This window comes from Monodon monoceros, unplaced genomic scaffold (genome assembly GCF_005190385.1).
Source record: "Monodon monoceros isolate NGI ecotype Baffin Bay Population unplaced genomic scaffold, NGI_Narwhal_1 Super_Scaffold_10, whole genome shotgun sequence".
Lineage (NCBI taxonomy): Eukaryota > Metazoa > Chordata > Mammalia > Artiodactyla > Monodontidae > Monodon > Monodon monoceros.
This window is the reverse complement of record NW_021703766.1, coordinates 6,466,263-6,483,466: the sequence shown is the minus strand read 5'-3', so window position 1 is coordinate 6,483,466 and position 17,204 is coordinate 6,466,263. Positions and strand designations below refer to the sequence as shown.

General features: G+C 46.3%; 1 protein-coding gene across 1 annotated transcript; it reads right to left on the bottom strand.

The window, feature by feature from the left end:
- Positions 1-6,790: 6,790 nt before the first annotated feature.
- Positions 6,791-16,972, bottom strand: SDR42E1 (short chain dehydrogenase/reductase family 42E, member 1). The gene is made up of 3 exons (XM_029206786.1): positions 16,870-16,972; positions 8,692-8,784; positions 6,791-8,121 (listed from the first exon to the last, which is right to left on the bottom strand). Exons 2-3 carry the CDS (start codon positions 8,757-8,759, stop codon positions 7,008-7,010), a joined length of 1,182 nt encoding a protein of 393 aa, XP_029062619.1. The 5' UTR covers positions 8,760-8,784; positions 16,870-16,972; the 3' UTR covers positions 6,791-7,007.
- Between the last annotated feature and the right edge of the window lie 232 nt (positions 16,973-17,204).

The following is a 17,204-nucleotide window of genomic DNA, read 5'->3' as shown; positions in this document are numbered from 1 at the left end:
AAAGTGAAATGATTACTACAGTCAAGCTAATTAACATTTCTCCTCGCATAGTTAGCTTTTTTTGTCACGAGAGCCTCAGAAATAAATCTAGAGACTTATATTTAATATACAGCATGATGACTGTGGTTAATAATACTGTATGGAATACTGTCTTTTTAAATACTATATTTTTAAACTTGGGCCTCCAGTGTTCTCTTTTTCAGGTAGGGGTGGGAGCTACAGGTTTAAAGGAAGGAATAACTGGGATATCAGCGTCGTAATCTCAGGTGAGGTCACCTGGCTGATAAATGCATTCAGCCAATCAACAAGCATTTATTGGATCGATGAAGGAACATGTTCTCTAAATAAAGAACTCAACAAAACAGACATGGTCCCTGCGCTCACAGGACGCCAAAATTCCGAGGAACAAACTACTTTGTCAAATAATTTTCTTATCATAGAACAAGAGAGGTTGAACAAGACTGCTTCAACACGGGCCCAGCCCAAACGTACACGACTCTAGAAAAGGAAATTAGTCCGTTCTGGAAGAACTCCAGCAAATGTTCAGTTCCCCAGGAGCTAAAAGAGGCCCCCTTTTTAAGGAAGAGGGCACACAGGAGAATGGAGTGTCTTTGGAAACCACAGAGTATGTTCACCTGTGCCCAGGAGTGGGCTGTGGAGACTATAAGCCAAGACCTTTTCCAATTCATGGAGAAAAACCCAACTCAAAAGACTAAGCAGAAAATAAAATATACCGAGACTCACATGACAGCATGATCCAGGATGAAGTTAGCCTTGGGCACGGGTGGGTGGCAGAGCCGCAGTGACTTCTTCAAGGAACTCCTCTCTCTCCATTTCTTGGTCCGGCTGTACTTAATTCACAGCTGGGAGCTAGGAGCCCAAACATTATCGGAATTCAGTCTCTCCTTCGGGGTAGGCCAGTCCACGGTAGCCCCAAAGCCTACCCACCCCACAGAAGCAACCTCCGCAAAAATACTTGCCCTCCAGAGCTTTCGGTGAAAAGTTGAGAGGAGGACGCTCATTGGCTCACTTTGGCCCAATGACTGCGGTCAGAAGGATGACAGCCTTCTGATTGGTCAGGCCTTGCAAGTGGAGGTCAGCCCTACCGAAGGGCTGGGAATGGGTTTCTGGCTTCGAAAAGGGGAGTGGAGTGTCATCTGCCACCGCAAGGGATGCTAGCAAACAGCGGCAGTTTTAATAAGCCACGAACTGCTGGTGTGAGCTGCCACTGCCGGCTAACAGGGGGGCCATTAGCTCCAGGGTGCACAGCTGGGTTGAGGGTGGGTGCGAGGAGGGGGGTAGAATTCTGCAGGCTATTTCTTCTAACGTGTCTGTAAGGCTAGGGGAACTGCTGGAGATCTGGAAGGAATACAAGGTAGAAGTTGCCCCAAGAATTGTTAGTAAACCAATTAAATCTATGACAAAGCAATACTGGCTTTCTTACAGTCATCATGTTAAGTGATTTAGGAAAATTAAACCTCTTGAAAAGAATCCCTGGGCCTACTCTGTAGGCTTGAGAAATACTATAGCCTAGGTAATTTGGTGTCAGAATTGGTCATTTGGCCCTCGGGTAACTGCTACAATTCGTAACAGGGCACCTCTGCCACCCATGACAGGAGCAGCACGAAGGACATCAGGGGCTTGAACAGGCGTACTAGGCCCCTCTTCCTTTTTGCAGACATGGGCAGCTTTGGCATTACCTTTGGGTTCCATGACAGGAGTCTTTGTCACATGGTGTGATCCTCCAAAAGGCTTACGATAACTGCCCACCTACTCTTTGGAAGCAGAGGTTGGGGTGGCAGTACTGGGTGGCTTATGCCCAGGCGTCTAGGAGAGCCTCCATACCCACAGTGTGGCCATCATTTCATGGCTCTGTGCAAGTTTAGGGATTCCACCCATGGTTGAGGAAAGGGGAGGAAAGTTGGGAACCGTAGAACAATGGAATTCCTCAACTGCAGTATCTCCTGACCTTAGAAAGGAAAGCAGTTGCCTTTCAGATAATAGATTGAGTTCTTTAAAGTGGTCAGTTTCGGCTCAGATATGGAGGGAGTGCCACCATATCATATGGAGAATAACATTACTTATTTATTAGACTTCATCTAGTCTTGACTTAGTCAACACACAATTCTAATAGGTTGAATATTTTCCCAGTCTTCAAGAGATTAGTAAGTTATATACGCGACAGAAAGGGGTAGTCACCCTTAGAAAGAAAAATAGCATTAATTCAACAAATACTTACTGAATTCCTGTATTGTACTAGGCATGAGGGGTACAATATCAAGCAATATGAAGTTCCTGCCCTCGTGGAGTTTACAGGCATTCCACAAATGATTACTCAAACTATTACAGTTGTGATAAAGGCTATAAAAGCAGGGTGTTATGAGGGCTTGTAGCAGGAGGACCAAGCCTAAATTGTTAGGATCATAGAATGCCTCTGGAAGAAAATTAAGCTGAGATATGAAATAAACATTATAAGGTCAATAAGTGGGGCAGGAGGTGTGAGAAGCTTGGAACTTAGGAACCTGCAAGACGCCAGTGTAGCTGGGCAGAGAAGGTAACATAGTGTGAGATGAGCAGGGAGCAGTAGGTGGGGCTCAGATCAGGCAGAGTCTCGGGTTACAGTAAGGACTCTCAACCTAAACCTAGAGAGCTTTAAGCAGGGAAGTGACGTAGATTTACATCTTTATAGGACCACTCTGCTTGGTATGTGGAGAATGGATCCAGGGATGGAGGGATGCAAAAGTGGATGCAGATGGAAGAGAAAAGAGGCTATTGTTGGAGCCTAAAGGGAGAGAAGTAACACCTGTACACTGGGCATGAGCAGAAGGTAAGATCAAGGGCTAAAGGTGGATTAGGTGTGTCAAGTTAACGGGAGGCAGGTGTCAAAGATTATCCCAGATTTCTGGCATGAGAAATTCAACCCTGGTGACATCTGTTAAGGAAAGGAACCCTGTAAGACTTTGGAGGGATTGTGAATTCCATTTTGGATATGTTGACTGAAAGGTGCTTGTGAAATATCCAGGCGGAGATGCAGAGATGGCTGGCTGGGTGGGTCTGGAGCTGAGAAGAATGGTCTGGGCCGGAACTATAAACGTAGTAGTATGTATCCAGAATAGAGATTAACACCAGGGGCTTGAACTAGATCACTTAGGGAGAAACTTTGGTGTTAGCAGAGGGCCTAGCACTGAGCACTGAAGAAATCTACCATGTAAAACTGGTGTGGAGGAGATGGGAAAACTGGTGAGATGCAGAAATGTGGTAGCAGACTCCCACATGGCCTCCAATAATCCCCACCTCCCGGTATTCATGTCCTTGAGTCTCCTCCCATGTGGAGTAGGGCTAACCTGTGTAGCCCATATATTATGGAAATGACAGTGCACGACCAAGGTTGTAGCTAAAATCTTTTAAGACCCAGGAGAGACCTAAGGGGGTGCCTCAGAGGGCTGTTCAAACAGCAAGGCTTCTAGGAAGCTTAAGGGCACTTGTCCCTCAGCAGTCTGAGCAGAAACCCCAAGTAGAGAAGAATGTATCTCAAAGAAATTTGTGGGTGTGGCTTTTGCCTGATGGAGTGAACTGCAGTGAAGACTCAGAGGAGACACGTAGTGTTCAGAATAATTAGGACTGACAGGGATACGGTACAAAAGGCAAAGAGGCCTTTGGACACCCCAAATTCTACTGGGTGGAAGCAGGCTGAGAAAACTGTGTAGCTGTATATGAGCTACCTTTCCTGGAAAAGGAAGGATGAGTCAGAGGGTACAGGCCAGCCTCCAAGATGGCCCCCAACACTCCCCTTCCTTCTGGTACTCATACCTTTGGGTAGCTCCCTCCCACACTGAAGAGGATTGGCCTGTGGGAACTGTGTATATTGTGGAGTGCAGTGTGTGACTTCTGAGGGTAAGTCATGAAAGACACTGCAGCTTCCACCTTGCATTCTTGAATCACCTGCTCTGGGGGAAGACAGCTGCTGTGTCATGAGGACATTCAAGCAGTCCAACAGAGATGCTCACATGGTGAGGAACTGAGGTCTCCTGCCCACAGTCATGGGGATGATCCTGGAAGTGGATCCTCTAGCTTCAGTCAAGCTTTCTGATGACTGCAGCACCAGTTGACATCATGAGATGACCCTCACGAGACCATAAGCAAAAGCTTACCCAGGGAGGCCACACGCAAATACCTGACCCACAGAAACTACAAGGTAATGTTTGTTATTTTAAGATATGTCTTGAGGTGACTTGTTATGGAGCAATAAATAATTAACACAAGGAGAAAGGCCAAAAGAGTTCAAGTGCATGAAAAGTAAACTGTGTTTCAAGGAGAGGGCGGACAACTGTGTCAAATGTTGCAGAAAGGCCAAATGTCTCATACCTGGATGACAATAAAGCCCACTTATCAATCCTGAATTTCATTTAGACACCTTGATTGTGTAAAACAAGAACAAAACAAGAAACACACCCCCCTCCCCGTGCTCAGTATACCTAGTTTAAGAAAACTGAGAAATGTCTATCATTCTTTTGAAGGACTTCATTAAAAACATGTTTTGAAAGTCTGTGAGACCTCTCAGTAACAACGGATCAATGTTTTCCTGTACTTACCTGGTTTCTCAGTCACCTTTGCATATGGACACACCATGCCATTACTGGACTGTAAGTCTGTAAGGGGCAGAGAAACCTGCCCTTGAGCACCTGGAGTGTTACATATGCTGTAGGTACTCAGACAACTTCACTTCAGACTAAAAAGCAAAAGCATCTCATGATATAAAAGACTCTACAGTTACTTTACTAAAAACAATCACTACCACCACCTCATATTCACATTGCAATTTATATATTAGAAGTACTTTCGCTGCGTCTTATTTTACGCTCACAACAAACCCTGTGTAGAAAGGGCAAATACAGTCATTCCTATTTCCCAAAGGAGGCAAATGAGGCCCTACAGAGGCTTTCAGCTACTTGGTTAAGGCCACACAAGATATTCATGGTTACAGGTCTTCTGGTATCAAGTTGAGCGCTTTTCCCAAAACAGCCAGGTGGCAGGTGCCAGGGCCTATTTCTCCAGCATCCTCCTCCTACAAATACTCTCAGGACAACTCTAACATGACTTTCCACAGCCATCTGTCCTTCTTAAGATGTGTGAATACTGTCCTTTCTATAGCTGGAATCGTGGAATGGGTAAAGACTCTGGGTCTTCTTTCCACTTTGGTTCCCATGCAACAGTGCAACCTGAACGTGTGCCACAGCAGTCACCGGGGTGGCCAGACAATGCTGCCATCGTTCAGAACATTCCTCACTGGAAGTGGCCTTCAGAGAACCGAAATTCTTCCCAGTAAGAAAGCCAGTCTGTCACTTGAGAGCCACGCTTTATTTTTTAGTTGCAAATAGCATCATTAGCTTGAACATCCTCATGAATCACCAGCTTTTTAGCTGTTTCCTAGGCTTCGATCTCCCCTCAGAGACCACAACTTTACAAACACTGAATATATTTAAACACGCTCGTTACAGACTCTGAGGACACACCACAAAGGCATTCCAGAAAGGTCAGTCACATCAGCACCCTCTAAACAGAATACCCTGAGGAAGAAAACCCTCATAAGGAATGCATAATAACAATACTGATAACAATAATGGCTTAGGGCTTCCCTGGTGGCGCAGTGGTTGAGCGCCCTCCTGCCGATGCGGGGGACGCGGGTTCGTGCCCCGGTCCGGGAGGATCCCACGTGCCGCGGAGCGGCTGGGCCCGTGAGCCGTGGCCGCTGAGTCTGCGCGTCCGGAGCCTGTGCTCCACAGCGGGAGAGGCCACAGCGGTGAGAGGCCCGCGTACACCCAAAAAAAAAAAGGCTTAAGCATGTTGAGTGGCACTTTATATGCCTTGTCTAATTTAACCCTCAAAAGAATCCTGAGAGGCAAGAGAAAGGTCTATTTGTGATTTGTGTCAACATCAACATTACCATGTGGTCACACAGGCATAACACCCTTATGTCACAAAGGGCAAAAGCTAATTCCCAAAACGCACGCCGTGAACAGCAAATACCTCCTCTGTGACGGCCACCATCTCCTCAGAGGCTTGGGCTGTAGGGATGTAGCCCAGTTGGTGTTTTTCACACATTTTCAAGCCTGTTAGCATTCTGCCGTTCCCGTATCAGTGTGTGTTTTAGCCCACGTGAAGCAGATACCGAGTGTATGGAATGGAAGTAAGTACATTTTTGGCTTCTGAGAAATTCAAACAAGACATTTCCCATCTAAGCAAGCTTAGCTCTATGGCTCCAGAATGACTTGTACTGTACTGATCGAAAGAAGGACCCAAGGAACCAAATCTCAAACTTATCTTTTTTTTTTTTTACATCTTTATTGGAGTATAATTGCTTTACAATGGTGTGTTAGTTTCTGCTTTATAACAAAGTGAATCAGTTATACATATACATATATCCCCATATCTCTTCCCTCTTTCCCTTCTATTTCTCCCTTCATGATTTGTGCAAGGAGGTAGGAAATGAAGACTTAATCCAAGAATCTATTCTTAAGCAGCGATTTGGAGATCCAAAATCTGACACCAGGTATCTATCTATCTGTCTATCTATTTTTCAAACCTGTGTGGTTTTTTTTTTCCTATAAATTTATTTATTTATTTTTGCTGTGTTGGGTCTTCGTTGCTGTGCGCAGGCTTTCTCTAGTTGCGGCGAGCAGGGGCTGCTCTTTGTTGCAGTGTGCGGGCTTCTCACTGTGGTGGCTTCTCTTGATGCGGAGCACGGGCTCTAGGCACAGGGGCTTCAGTAGTTGTGGCACGTGGGCTCAGCAGTTGTGGCTCGAGGGCTCTAGAGCGCAGGCTCAGTAGTTGTGGCACACGGGCTTAGTTGCTCCGCGGCATGTGGGATATTCCTGGACCAGGGCTTGAACCCATGTCCCCTGCATTGGCAGGCGGATTCTTTACCACTGTGCCACCAAGTCCGAAACCTGTGTTTCTTGAAAACCATCTCAGCAAGTGTGATCAACTCCTTATTTCTAGCTCCTCCTTCACACTGACAGAATCACAGAAGGCGGCAGCCATGCAAGAACTGCTATAACCAAGAGTACGACCAACAGCCCATCCCAAACAAGACACTCAGAGTCACGACTTCCAGGACATCTGCCATGACCATGGGCTTTAAACCATTCTACTACTTCCTGGAGGTCAAATAGCTGAGCCTCATAACCTAGCTCCTTCTTGGCTTTCTCTAGGCTAAAGTAATGTGTGACGCCGGTTTTGTAAACTTCAGTGCGGGTGAGGAAGGGCTGGAAGTTGTACAGTCGACCCAGAATGAAGTGGGCCGTCTCGGTTAGGAAAGCAAAGTAGTAGATGAGAGTCAAGGGCAGGCGGATGGATGGGAACTTGTAGCCCAGGCCCTCAACCAAAGGCCGAAAGAACTCAAAGTTGTTCACAGGTCTGCCATCTGAGATGAAGTAGGGCTGCCCAGAGGCAATGTGGCCCTTGTCAGCTTTCAGGGCCACTGAAGCCAGAATGTGAGCCTGCACCAAGTTATCCACATGGACAAATTCAACCAGACTCTTGGGGTCTCCGTACACAAACTTGAACAGGCCCTTCTCAATGTAGCTTACTATCCTGGGGAGGTGCCTCTGTTCTCCAGGCCCATAGATGCCAGCCGGCCTCAGAGCACAGGTTCTCAAGACCCCATCACTACTTTCCAGGGCTGTACCATTGGCCTCCAGCACCTTCTTCTCTGCAACAGATTTGGTCCGAGAGTAGTGATCAGGATGGAGGTGAAGAGGTAGGTAAGGCAGAGATTCATCTCCATTTCTGATAACTTGACCTCCGAAGATGACATTGAAGGTGCTCGTATAAACTAACCTTGGCACCCCTCGCCTCCTGCAAGCCTGGAGGATGTTGTCTGTGCCCCCCACGTTCACTTCTTCAATCAGGTTTCGATTCAGTTGCTCGCGCCCTGACATACCGTAAGAGGCAATATGGAACACACAAGCAACATCCACATCCTGGAAGGCTTTCTCTATGTCAGAGAGGTGGCGGATGTCTCCGTGGATAAACTTGATTCCTTCTGGAATGGTTTGAGCAGGGCTGCTGATGTCAAACAGAATCACACGGACTCCCTTCTGGTTCAGAGCACAGCCTAGGCTGAAACAAGCAAGAGTAAAAGTTAGATCAAATCACTATTAAGCTGTGCCTAGGAAAAGTGTGTAAAATAATTTTCCCAGTCTTCTTGGCTTATCCTGAGCTCCTCACTTTACATGTTCACTGGTACAAGTCTTACTTATGCAAATATTCAAAAGTAAGAATCTTCACATTCACTTAAATTAAAATGAGAGAGGCTTTATCTTCAAAGACGGTGATGTCTACATGTTACATTCCCCCACCCCCCATTCTAGGACCCACCATCTATTCTTCAGAATATTTATGAATGATAAGGTAATTGTGAAAAAACAGCGATTATGTTAAATTGTTTTCGGTGGTGTGCATATCTCCCCTCCCGAATTCAATGGCTTTATAAAGAATTTTTCTTAAAGCAGCATGTACCTGTAGTTCTCCATTTCAGTATCTGAGCTGTGGGCAACACGGTTCATTCCTGGTTTAACACTATACAAACAAGTAAAAGTCTACACCGCATTAGTGTGAGCTGAAAGCTATACTTTTCCCAGCAACTACTAATAAAATAACTCCATGGACAGATTTTGCAGATGCACTGACCGGAAGCCAAAATAGCCACCTCCTCCCGTAACGAGGACTGTTTCCTTCAGAGAGTTCTGGGAATCCATATATGGCAGTCAAGGATAACTGGACCTATAAGAAAGCAGTACGCATCACTGTTACTGATCCAGACGCAAATGTGATTGTCCCTCATGTGGGGTTAACAAAAACAAAAAGGCAATACGCTCGAGTAGAAAGAAAAGCTAAGACCTGGGTTCCCGTCATGGCTTTGTGACATTAACCAACTCCTCCCCACACCCCTCCTTTCTCTTCTTGGGCTTCACATTTCTACCTATGAATCATGGGAACAGTAATATCTGCCCTGACTGCCTGGCAAGGTCAACGTGAAGGTTAAATAAGATAACGTACATGGGAGTGCTTTGAAAACCACAAAGCACTCCCCAAATGTAAGGCATTTATTCTGAATCCTCAGAAAATTATGCCTTTTGGAAAAGAAGTCGTTCACATTTGGTAGGGAGAGGCATTTTCCCCACACACCAGAAAAAAATCCAGGACAGAAATTTAAAGCAATTTCCAACATCTTTGTTTTTAAACAGCACACTACAGCACAGTTTAATACTGGTGTTTTGGGACTTCCCTTGTGGTGCCATGGTTAAGAATCCTCCTGCCAATGCAGGGGACATGGGTTCAAGCCCTGGCCCGGGAAGATCGCACATGCCACGGAGCAACTAAGCCCGTGCGCCACAACTACTGAGCCCGTGTGCCACAACAACTGAGCCCGTGAGCCACAACTACTGAGCCTGCGAGCCACAACTACTGAAGCCCATGCGCCTAGAGCCCGTGCTCTGCAACAAGAGAAGCCACCGCAATGAGAAGCCCGCGCACCGCAAGAGTAGCTCCCGCTTGCCGCAACTAGAGAAAGCCTGCGTGCAGCAATGAAGACCCAATGCAGCCAAAAATAAATAAATAAATTTATTTATTTTTAAAAAATACTGGTGTTTTATTAACCCTATATGTAAAAAAAAAAAAAGGTGGGGGGGGGACAAAAACATCCTTTGTGTAGCAAACCATGTTCCCCCACCCAGGAAATCTTCTAAGTACAGCATGTGCTCAATACCTATGGGGATCTTGCTTCTCCCTCCCTCCTCTTCTATGCTAAAATAATAATTATTTTTATATTTTTATTATTTTCTCAAGGCTCCAAGAGCCCTTTCTCTCAAAAACAAAACAGAACAAGCAAAAAGCGGGCCACTCAACTCTTTCCACTTAAGAAGAAATGGAACAGGAGGCATGCGGGTCCTCAAATGTGTTGGGAATACATACATACATACACACACACACACACACACACACACACACACTCACTCAAGTCACTGGAGACACTCAGCGGTGCGGTTAGACAGGGAGACTGCAAGCAACCAAGAGCCCTATCACTTGGACAAGCTCATCTCTCTGTGCCTGTTGCTGCATCTAAAAAGCGGAGCTAATGATAAGCTCACAGGCTTATGGAGACCAAATGGGGTAGTGTATGAAAAATGCCTGACATAGTGCAGGTGCTCCACGGATGTCACTTCTTGAATTTCCTTTTCTTCAGGCTCTACAGTCTGGGGATTTGATTTTTCTCTTACATTCCCACATACCATGATTAGGTCTCTCAAAAGCACAGGGTTACAAAAAGTTTGTTGGGTTCTTCTGGAAAACTCTACTAAGGAGATCTGAGTGCCGGGAAAGCCAATCAGATCATTCAGGCAGAAACCAGTTGGTGTGACAGCTGAAGACAAGATTTAGCAAGTGACTGTCTCAGTGGCTTGAGGGTATGCAGAAGACTGAGAAATATTAGGAAAACTGAGCAAAATGATGTGGAGGATGGCTGATGGAGTCCCAAGGTTTGACAAAGCAACTGCCACTGCTGTGCTTACAAGAAAATCCGTAAAGAATGAACATCCCGGTGTCCCTTTAATATACCCAACAGTGACCTTATGCTTCTATCATTTTCGGAGTGCAGAACACTCCCACTTGGATTTGGAGTAGCCATAAAACTTGCTGTAGTCAATTCTATCATTTAACGTAATCACGTGACTTTGTTAACAGATGCTGCTTCCAAACACAAAAGATGTCAGTCACTGACATTTCAACCCAGACTTCTTACTGTCACCATCACGACCTGGTGGCAACCTCCTTCTCTGACTTCAGCTCACTCTTCCACCACTCGTACTCTACCCTCCAGCCACCTGAACTTTTCCCCTTTTTTGAAGATGCCAAGCTCATCTGTGCCCTGAGGTCTACACACACTTCTTTTTTTTTTTTTTGCGGTACGCGGGCCTCTCACTGCTGTGGCCTCTCCCGTTGCGGAGCACAGGCTCCGGACGCGCAGGCTCAGTGGCCATGGCTCACGGGCCCAGCCACTCCGCGGCATGTGGGATCTTCCCGGACCGGGGCACGAACCCATGTCCCCTGCATCGGCAGGCGGACTCTCATCCACTAAGCCACCAGGGAAGTCCCTATACACACTTCTTGCTTCACCTCTGGTGAACCACCTCTGCACCAGATCTTCGCCTGGCTGCATCCTTCTCAATATTTAGGTCTGCTCAAGGGCCACTTACTCAACGCAAAGAGGTGTTTCTGATTACCCCTTCCTGAAGAGCTCTCCCTTATCTAAACGCTGCTCTGTTTTCTCCATCGCACATTTCACTATCTAAATTTATTTGTTTCCTTTTTGACTACCGATCTCCTTCCAACAGAACATAGGTGCCATGAGAACCGAGACCTTCAGCCTTTCTCACTGGCGTGTTCCCACCAGAACCTCAGAGACAGTAGATACTCACAAGTATTTGTTGCTTATGGATGATTTTGAACACTGTGAAATAATACATGCAATTTAGTAAAATGATGATGGGCACAAATTATGCAGGGCACTGCAGTGTCTAAGAGTCGTTATTATGTATGCCAATCAATGTTGCCATTTTAATTTAACATCTCTTAAAAATAAAAGTTCTGGCGTGAAAATGACATAAAGCAAAATGAGACAGAATTCCTGCATTCTGGAGCTTATGCTGGAGGAGAGAAGCTTCTACAAATACCTAAAGTACATGGCAAAAAGGAGAAACCAAGATTACTGCAATGTTGGTATAAACCAGGTGCCGTGGGGGCACCGAGGTCGAAGGGAGATGGGATATGTTGATTCTGAAGGGCAGGTCCGAGAAGACCTCACTGAAGAGTAAGCACTAGAGCGGACCGGGGACAACGGGAGGACGGAGGCAGGCTGAGGCTAGGCAGAGGGCTACTACAGGCTGAGGGGGCAAAACACATGAACAGAAGAGCAACAGGGTGGGCTTGTGTTGGGCAACCGATACGGGGCGTGCAAACTGAAGCCGAAGTGTGTGGCTGGTGATTTAGGGCGGAAAGATGGCTGGAGTCGGCTTGGAGACAGCTTGGCATCCCCTTTGGGGGAGCCTGAACTCTATTCTATAGACCAGGGGTTCCCTATTCTATAGACCGGTCCATGGCCTGTTAGGAACCGGGCCGCACTGCAGGAGGTGAGCGGCGGGCGGGCGGGCGGGCAAAGCTTCATCTGCGGCTCCCCATCGCCCGCGTTACCGCCTGAACCATCGCCCCCGCCCCCAGCCCCCAGTCCGTGGAAGAATGGTCTTCCACGAAACCGGTCCCTGGTGCCAAAAAGGCTGGGGACCGCTGCTCTAGACAACAGAGGGTCTTTGTACGTTTACGGAACATCGGGCTCACTTTGGTCCTTGTGAAAGATTAAGCTTTCCCTGGAGGATGAAAGAGTCTAGGCAAGGGCCGATGAGGGTGAAATGCCAGGGTGCTCAACTGAAATTAGGATGAGGCAGCGGCAACAGGCGGGGCCCGGCTGAAGTGTGAGGAAGGTGATGTCATTAACCGAAACAGCCCACATGGGTTTTAAAACTGCTCTGTTTGGTTAACAGGGTTTTCGTTAAGAGGATGCCAGATAAAAAAGGTTAACATATTCTTAGCATCTCCACAAGAATTCCTCTGTAAGGAAATCAGAAAATGGACAAGGCCTCAAAGGGTCCAGTTAAAAATTTTCCAACAGAAATTCTTCCTAATCTTTCATTGTCCTTTGTTTTTTAAAACTGCACATTCCAGTCCAGTCATAAGACCACAGGTCAGTCATGGCTCATGTGCACATTAATCACGCCAGGAATGTACAAGTTAAATTATCAATGCTTCAGGGTACCTGTCAGGCCTATTCATGCTACTCCTCATTACCTTCCAACTCGTTCCAGAATGATCTGGGGCAAGAACTGGTGTAACTGACCTGATCTGCAGGGTCAGACGCGTGGTGACGAGTAAGGAAAACGTAATCATTTCACAAGACAAACAGCAATGAAAGAAGCCTGCAACCTTCGCAGATGACCAGCCATTAACAAACGGTATCACCCAGAGGCCACCTCCTCCTTTCCTGGTTCCCTGCGTCAACGAGCACAGAAAAATCGCTGCAAACACATTTTGCAGGCAACCAAAAGAAATTCCCACGAACACTAAGCCAGCGGGGAGAAGGAGAGTGTACACAGTTTTCTCTCAATCAGCTGCCTGATTTTTCATATTTCATGGCTTCTGTTTTATTAGTTTCCACCTGATTCCTTCTAGGGCTGGGTACTCAGACCAGTGTTTATAATCTCAGTTTCTTTAAGGCTCTTCCAAAACGTGGCTTTGTTCAGTAGTTGCTTCCCTCTCGGTGGGGGGGAGGGTCACATGTGATCTGAGCCGTCATTTTAGTAGATACAGGTTAAGGTTAAGCACACGATCCAAAAAAAGGAATCTTAATTACAAACAAGAAGAAATGAAATTTAAAATCTGCCTGACCCCTTGATAATACTAAGATAGAACGAGGGTAATAAAATTGACATCTCACAGGGAAATTATGAGAAGAAGCTCATAAAAATGACTGGGAGTACTTTAGATTTACAAAGACCTAATTAACTGCGAAGGATCAGTAATAAGAACCTTAACTTATGCACACAGTTCCTTCATCTCCAGGGTTCAACAGGACGATGCCACTAACTCTCCGGTATTGTAATGCAATATACAAACCTAGGTGCCACTAGAGTACGGAACAGAGAGCAGAATTGAAGATGGCTTTCATAAAAACAAAAATTTACTGTATTTACTTTAAGGCAGATAAAAATATCTCCAGGTAGTTTAACCCTTTGATGGTGTGTTTTAAATTACTGCCCAAGTACTGACCAGAGGCAAAAGGTAACTGTGTTCTTACTGGATTGAGACCAGGAAAGTATATTGAGACTAGAGGGCTTAGAAATGGTGCTGTTGAAATTCCATATGTGATCTGAAAGTTATTTGTGTTCAATACAAAGCAGTCAAGGCCATAAAGATGAAGAAGTTAGAAACAATAAGGAGAGTCACCCTGATACAGGTAAAAGGATGTGAGGTGCAAAACCTAAAAGGCCAAACGCATTTGGGAAGAAAACTAAGGGCACAGCATTAAGGGGAAGGTTGATATACTCATGACAAACAGTGGTATTTGCACACACAGTTTTGAATACAACTGACGGTGGGCAGGGAAGCTAATTCTCATCACCTTATCTTCTCATCCAGCTACCCACTCAAACTCCTTTTGCCTAGATATTTGCTGCACAAAAGATCCTTGCAATTATTCATGATGCTTATGATAAAAGTAATTACATAATTTTATAATTGGTATTGCCCACCTGCTTCCCAAACTACCACATAAACTCCATACAGGCCTAGGCCACTTCCCCAGGAATGTCTGCAGGAACGAGGAGTATTTGGTGGATCACACACCCGGTAAATCCAAATGCAGGGAATGCTCTGCAAACTTTTCAAATGCCATTTTCTGCTGTACCTGCAAGTACTACACTTGTGCTTCCTCCCCTCTAGGTCAGCATGCCTGCCACTTCAACACATCAAAGTACTGTCATCTGGCATTTATTAAGCACTTACTGTGTGCCAGGCATCACGCTAGGCCTTCCCCACAAATCATTTCCCTTGACGCTCCTAACAACCCTCTGAGGCGAGTACTAATTGCTTAATCCCATTTACTGCAGCTAGTAGATGGGGGAGCAAGGAGCTGTACCTACTGGAACCCAGGTGCGTCTGACTCCACAGCTTACGCCTCAACCACAACAAGCACTCGGGGCTGTGCAGAGTCCCTGACCTGAAGCAGCCAAGTCAGTGCTGACCAGAGTCCTGTAGGGGCTTTAACAGCTAACATATTCTGCAACCTGATAGGAGTCCTTCCAATTTCCAGCAGGGAGGCAGGAGGCGCCCCATCCCCTCCCATGAGGTAGAGTTTGGAGGCAGGGTTAAGCTTCCTAGGTTAGATATCAGAAAATCTGGGTCCTAGACTTGGTTCTCCCACCAATTCCCTGTGTGACCCTGGCAAAGTCACTGAACCTCTCTGATCCTGTTCCCTCCTTGCTAAAATGAAAATAACAACTATGGCTATATTTATTAGTTATTATGGGCTAGGTGCTTTAAGGTTTACCACTGAAGCCTCAGGACAATCTTCTGAGGTAGTTATTATCCTCAGCTTTTCAGATATGAGGAAAAGGCTTAGAGGTTAAGAACCTTGCCTACGCATAAATATATCCAAAGTAAATGAAATCACTATCTGGAAAAGGTACCTGCACCCCCGTATTCACTGCAGCATTATTCACAATCGCTAAGTCACAGAAACAACCTAAGTGCCCATTAATGGATGAATGGATAAAGGAAATGTGGTGTGTGTGTGTGTGTGTGTGTGTGTGTGTGTATATACACACACACACACAATGAAATATTATTCAGCTATTGAAAAGGGAAGGAAATCCTACCATTAGTGACAACACAAATGGACCTTGAGGGCACTGTGCTAAGTGAAATAAGTCAAAGACAAATACTGCATGATATCATTTATACAAAGAACCTTAAAAAAGCTGAACTCTAGAAACAGAGAGCAGCCAGGGGCTTCGGGATGGGGGAAATGAGGAAATGTTGGTCAAAGGGTCTAAGAATTAAGTTCTGGGGATCTAACATACAGCATGGGGACCATATTTAATGATACTGTATTACATGCTTGAAAGTTGCTAAAGGAGTAGATCTTTAAAGTTTTCACCATACACACAAAAAAACTGTAATTCTGTGAGGTGATGGAGATGTTAACTAACCTTATTGTGGTTATTATTTCACGATATATAGGCGTAACAAGTCATCACACTGTACACCTTAAAATTACACAATGTTATACGTCAATTATATCCTAGTAAAGTTGGAAAAAATCTTTTAAAAACAAACAAACAAACAAACAAACTGGTCCACAAATTATGCTGGTGTCAGTGGCTGAGCTGGACCTAGGACTTGAAGCCAGGTCTGTAGGAGTCCCCAGGTGGCTTGGGACAATGCAGTGTTGTGCACTTCCCACGTTCATAATTTGTCACACCTGGTATCTCTGGTACTATGTCTTCCCTATTGTGTTTCATTTAAAACTACTTATCTTTTAACAATAAATACGTTCATTTTAAATGGTAACCTTACATGGCCACTTAAATGGAAAACCAGAATCATTTGTCATCAAGAGAAGGTAATCTTTACCCCCAAAGTGCGATGAAAATTAAAAATGTGAATCAAGTCTAGCTCGATACAGATGCTTGTTGAAAGCTCTGAGCTTGGGGCCCAGATATCTTTAAAAAAAAAAAAAAAAAGAAAAGAAAACGAGGGCTTCCTTGGTGGCGCAGTGGTTGAGAGTCCGCCTGCCGATGCAGAGGACACGGGTTCGTGCCCCGCCGGTCCGGGAAGATCCCACATGCCGCAGAGCGGCTGGGCCCGTGAGCCATGGCCGCTGAGCCTGCGCGTCTGGAGCTGTGCTCCGCAACGGGAGAGGCCACAACAGTGAGAGGCCCGCGTACCGCAAAAAAAAAAAGAAAAAAGAAAACGAGAAAAAGAAGCTAGCCTGTGCTTTAGACCTTCGCGACATTCTAGAAAGCGACGCTGAGCCCCACTCCTTGGAATCCGAGAGAGGGGAGGACTTCGGTCATCATCACTCACGACCGCGCCCCGTACCAGAAGCCAGTGGGCTCGTCCCACCTGGGCTGCCACCCGGCGCAGGTACGGGCGGGGTCGCCGTCCGCGGGCCCCGACGCCCGTGCGAGCCTGAGCGCCCCCGCCAGCCGAGCCCAGGTCCCCGCGGAGGACCGGACCCCCCTCCCCAGGCCCACTCACAGTAGCAGAAAACGACAGCGACGCCGGGTCTGCTCGAGAACTTGCAAGCCAGGCCTATCACGATCGCCGGAGCCGTCAGACCGGCCACCTGGCTCCACTTCCGGGCCTCTCTAGGAAGCGCGGAGGTCTTGGCATCTCTATGATGTGCAGGTTGCTCGTCCACCGTCACCTATGCATCATGCTCACTACATGAGTCTCCCCGACGTGTCCAACCCATGTGTTCCAGCTTCGCGGGAGCCCTTTCAGGGCACATCTACTGCTGTAACTACCTCCAATTTCTGCCTTTAGACTTGCACCTCCGTCTTTGTGCACCCCCAACGCTGAGCACAGGCAGT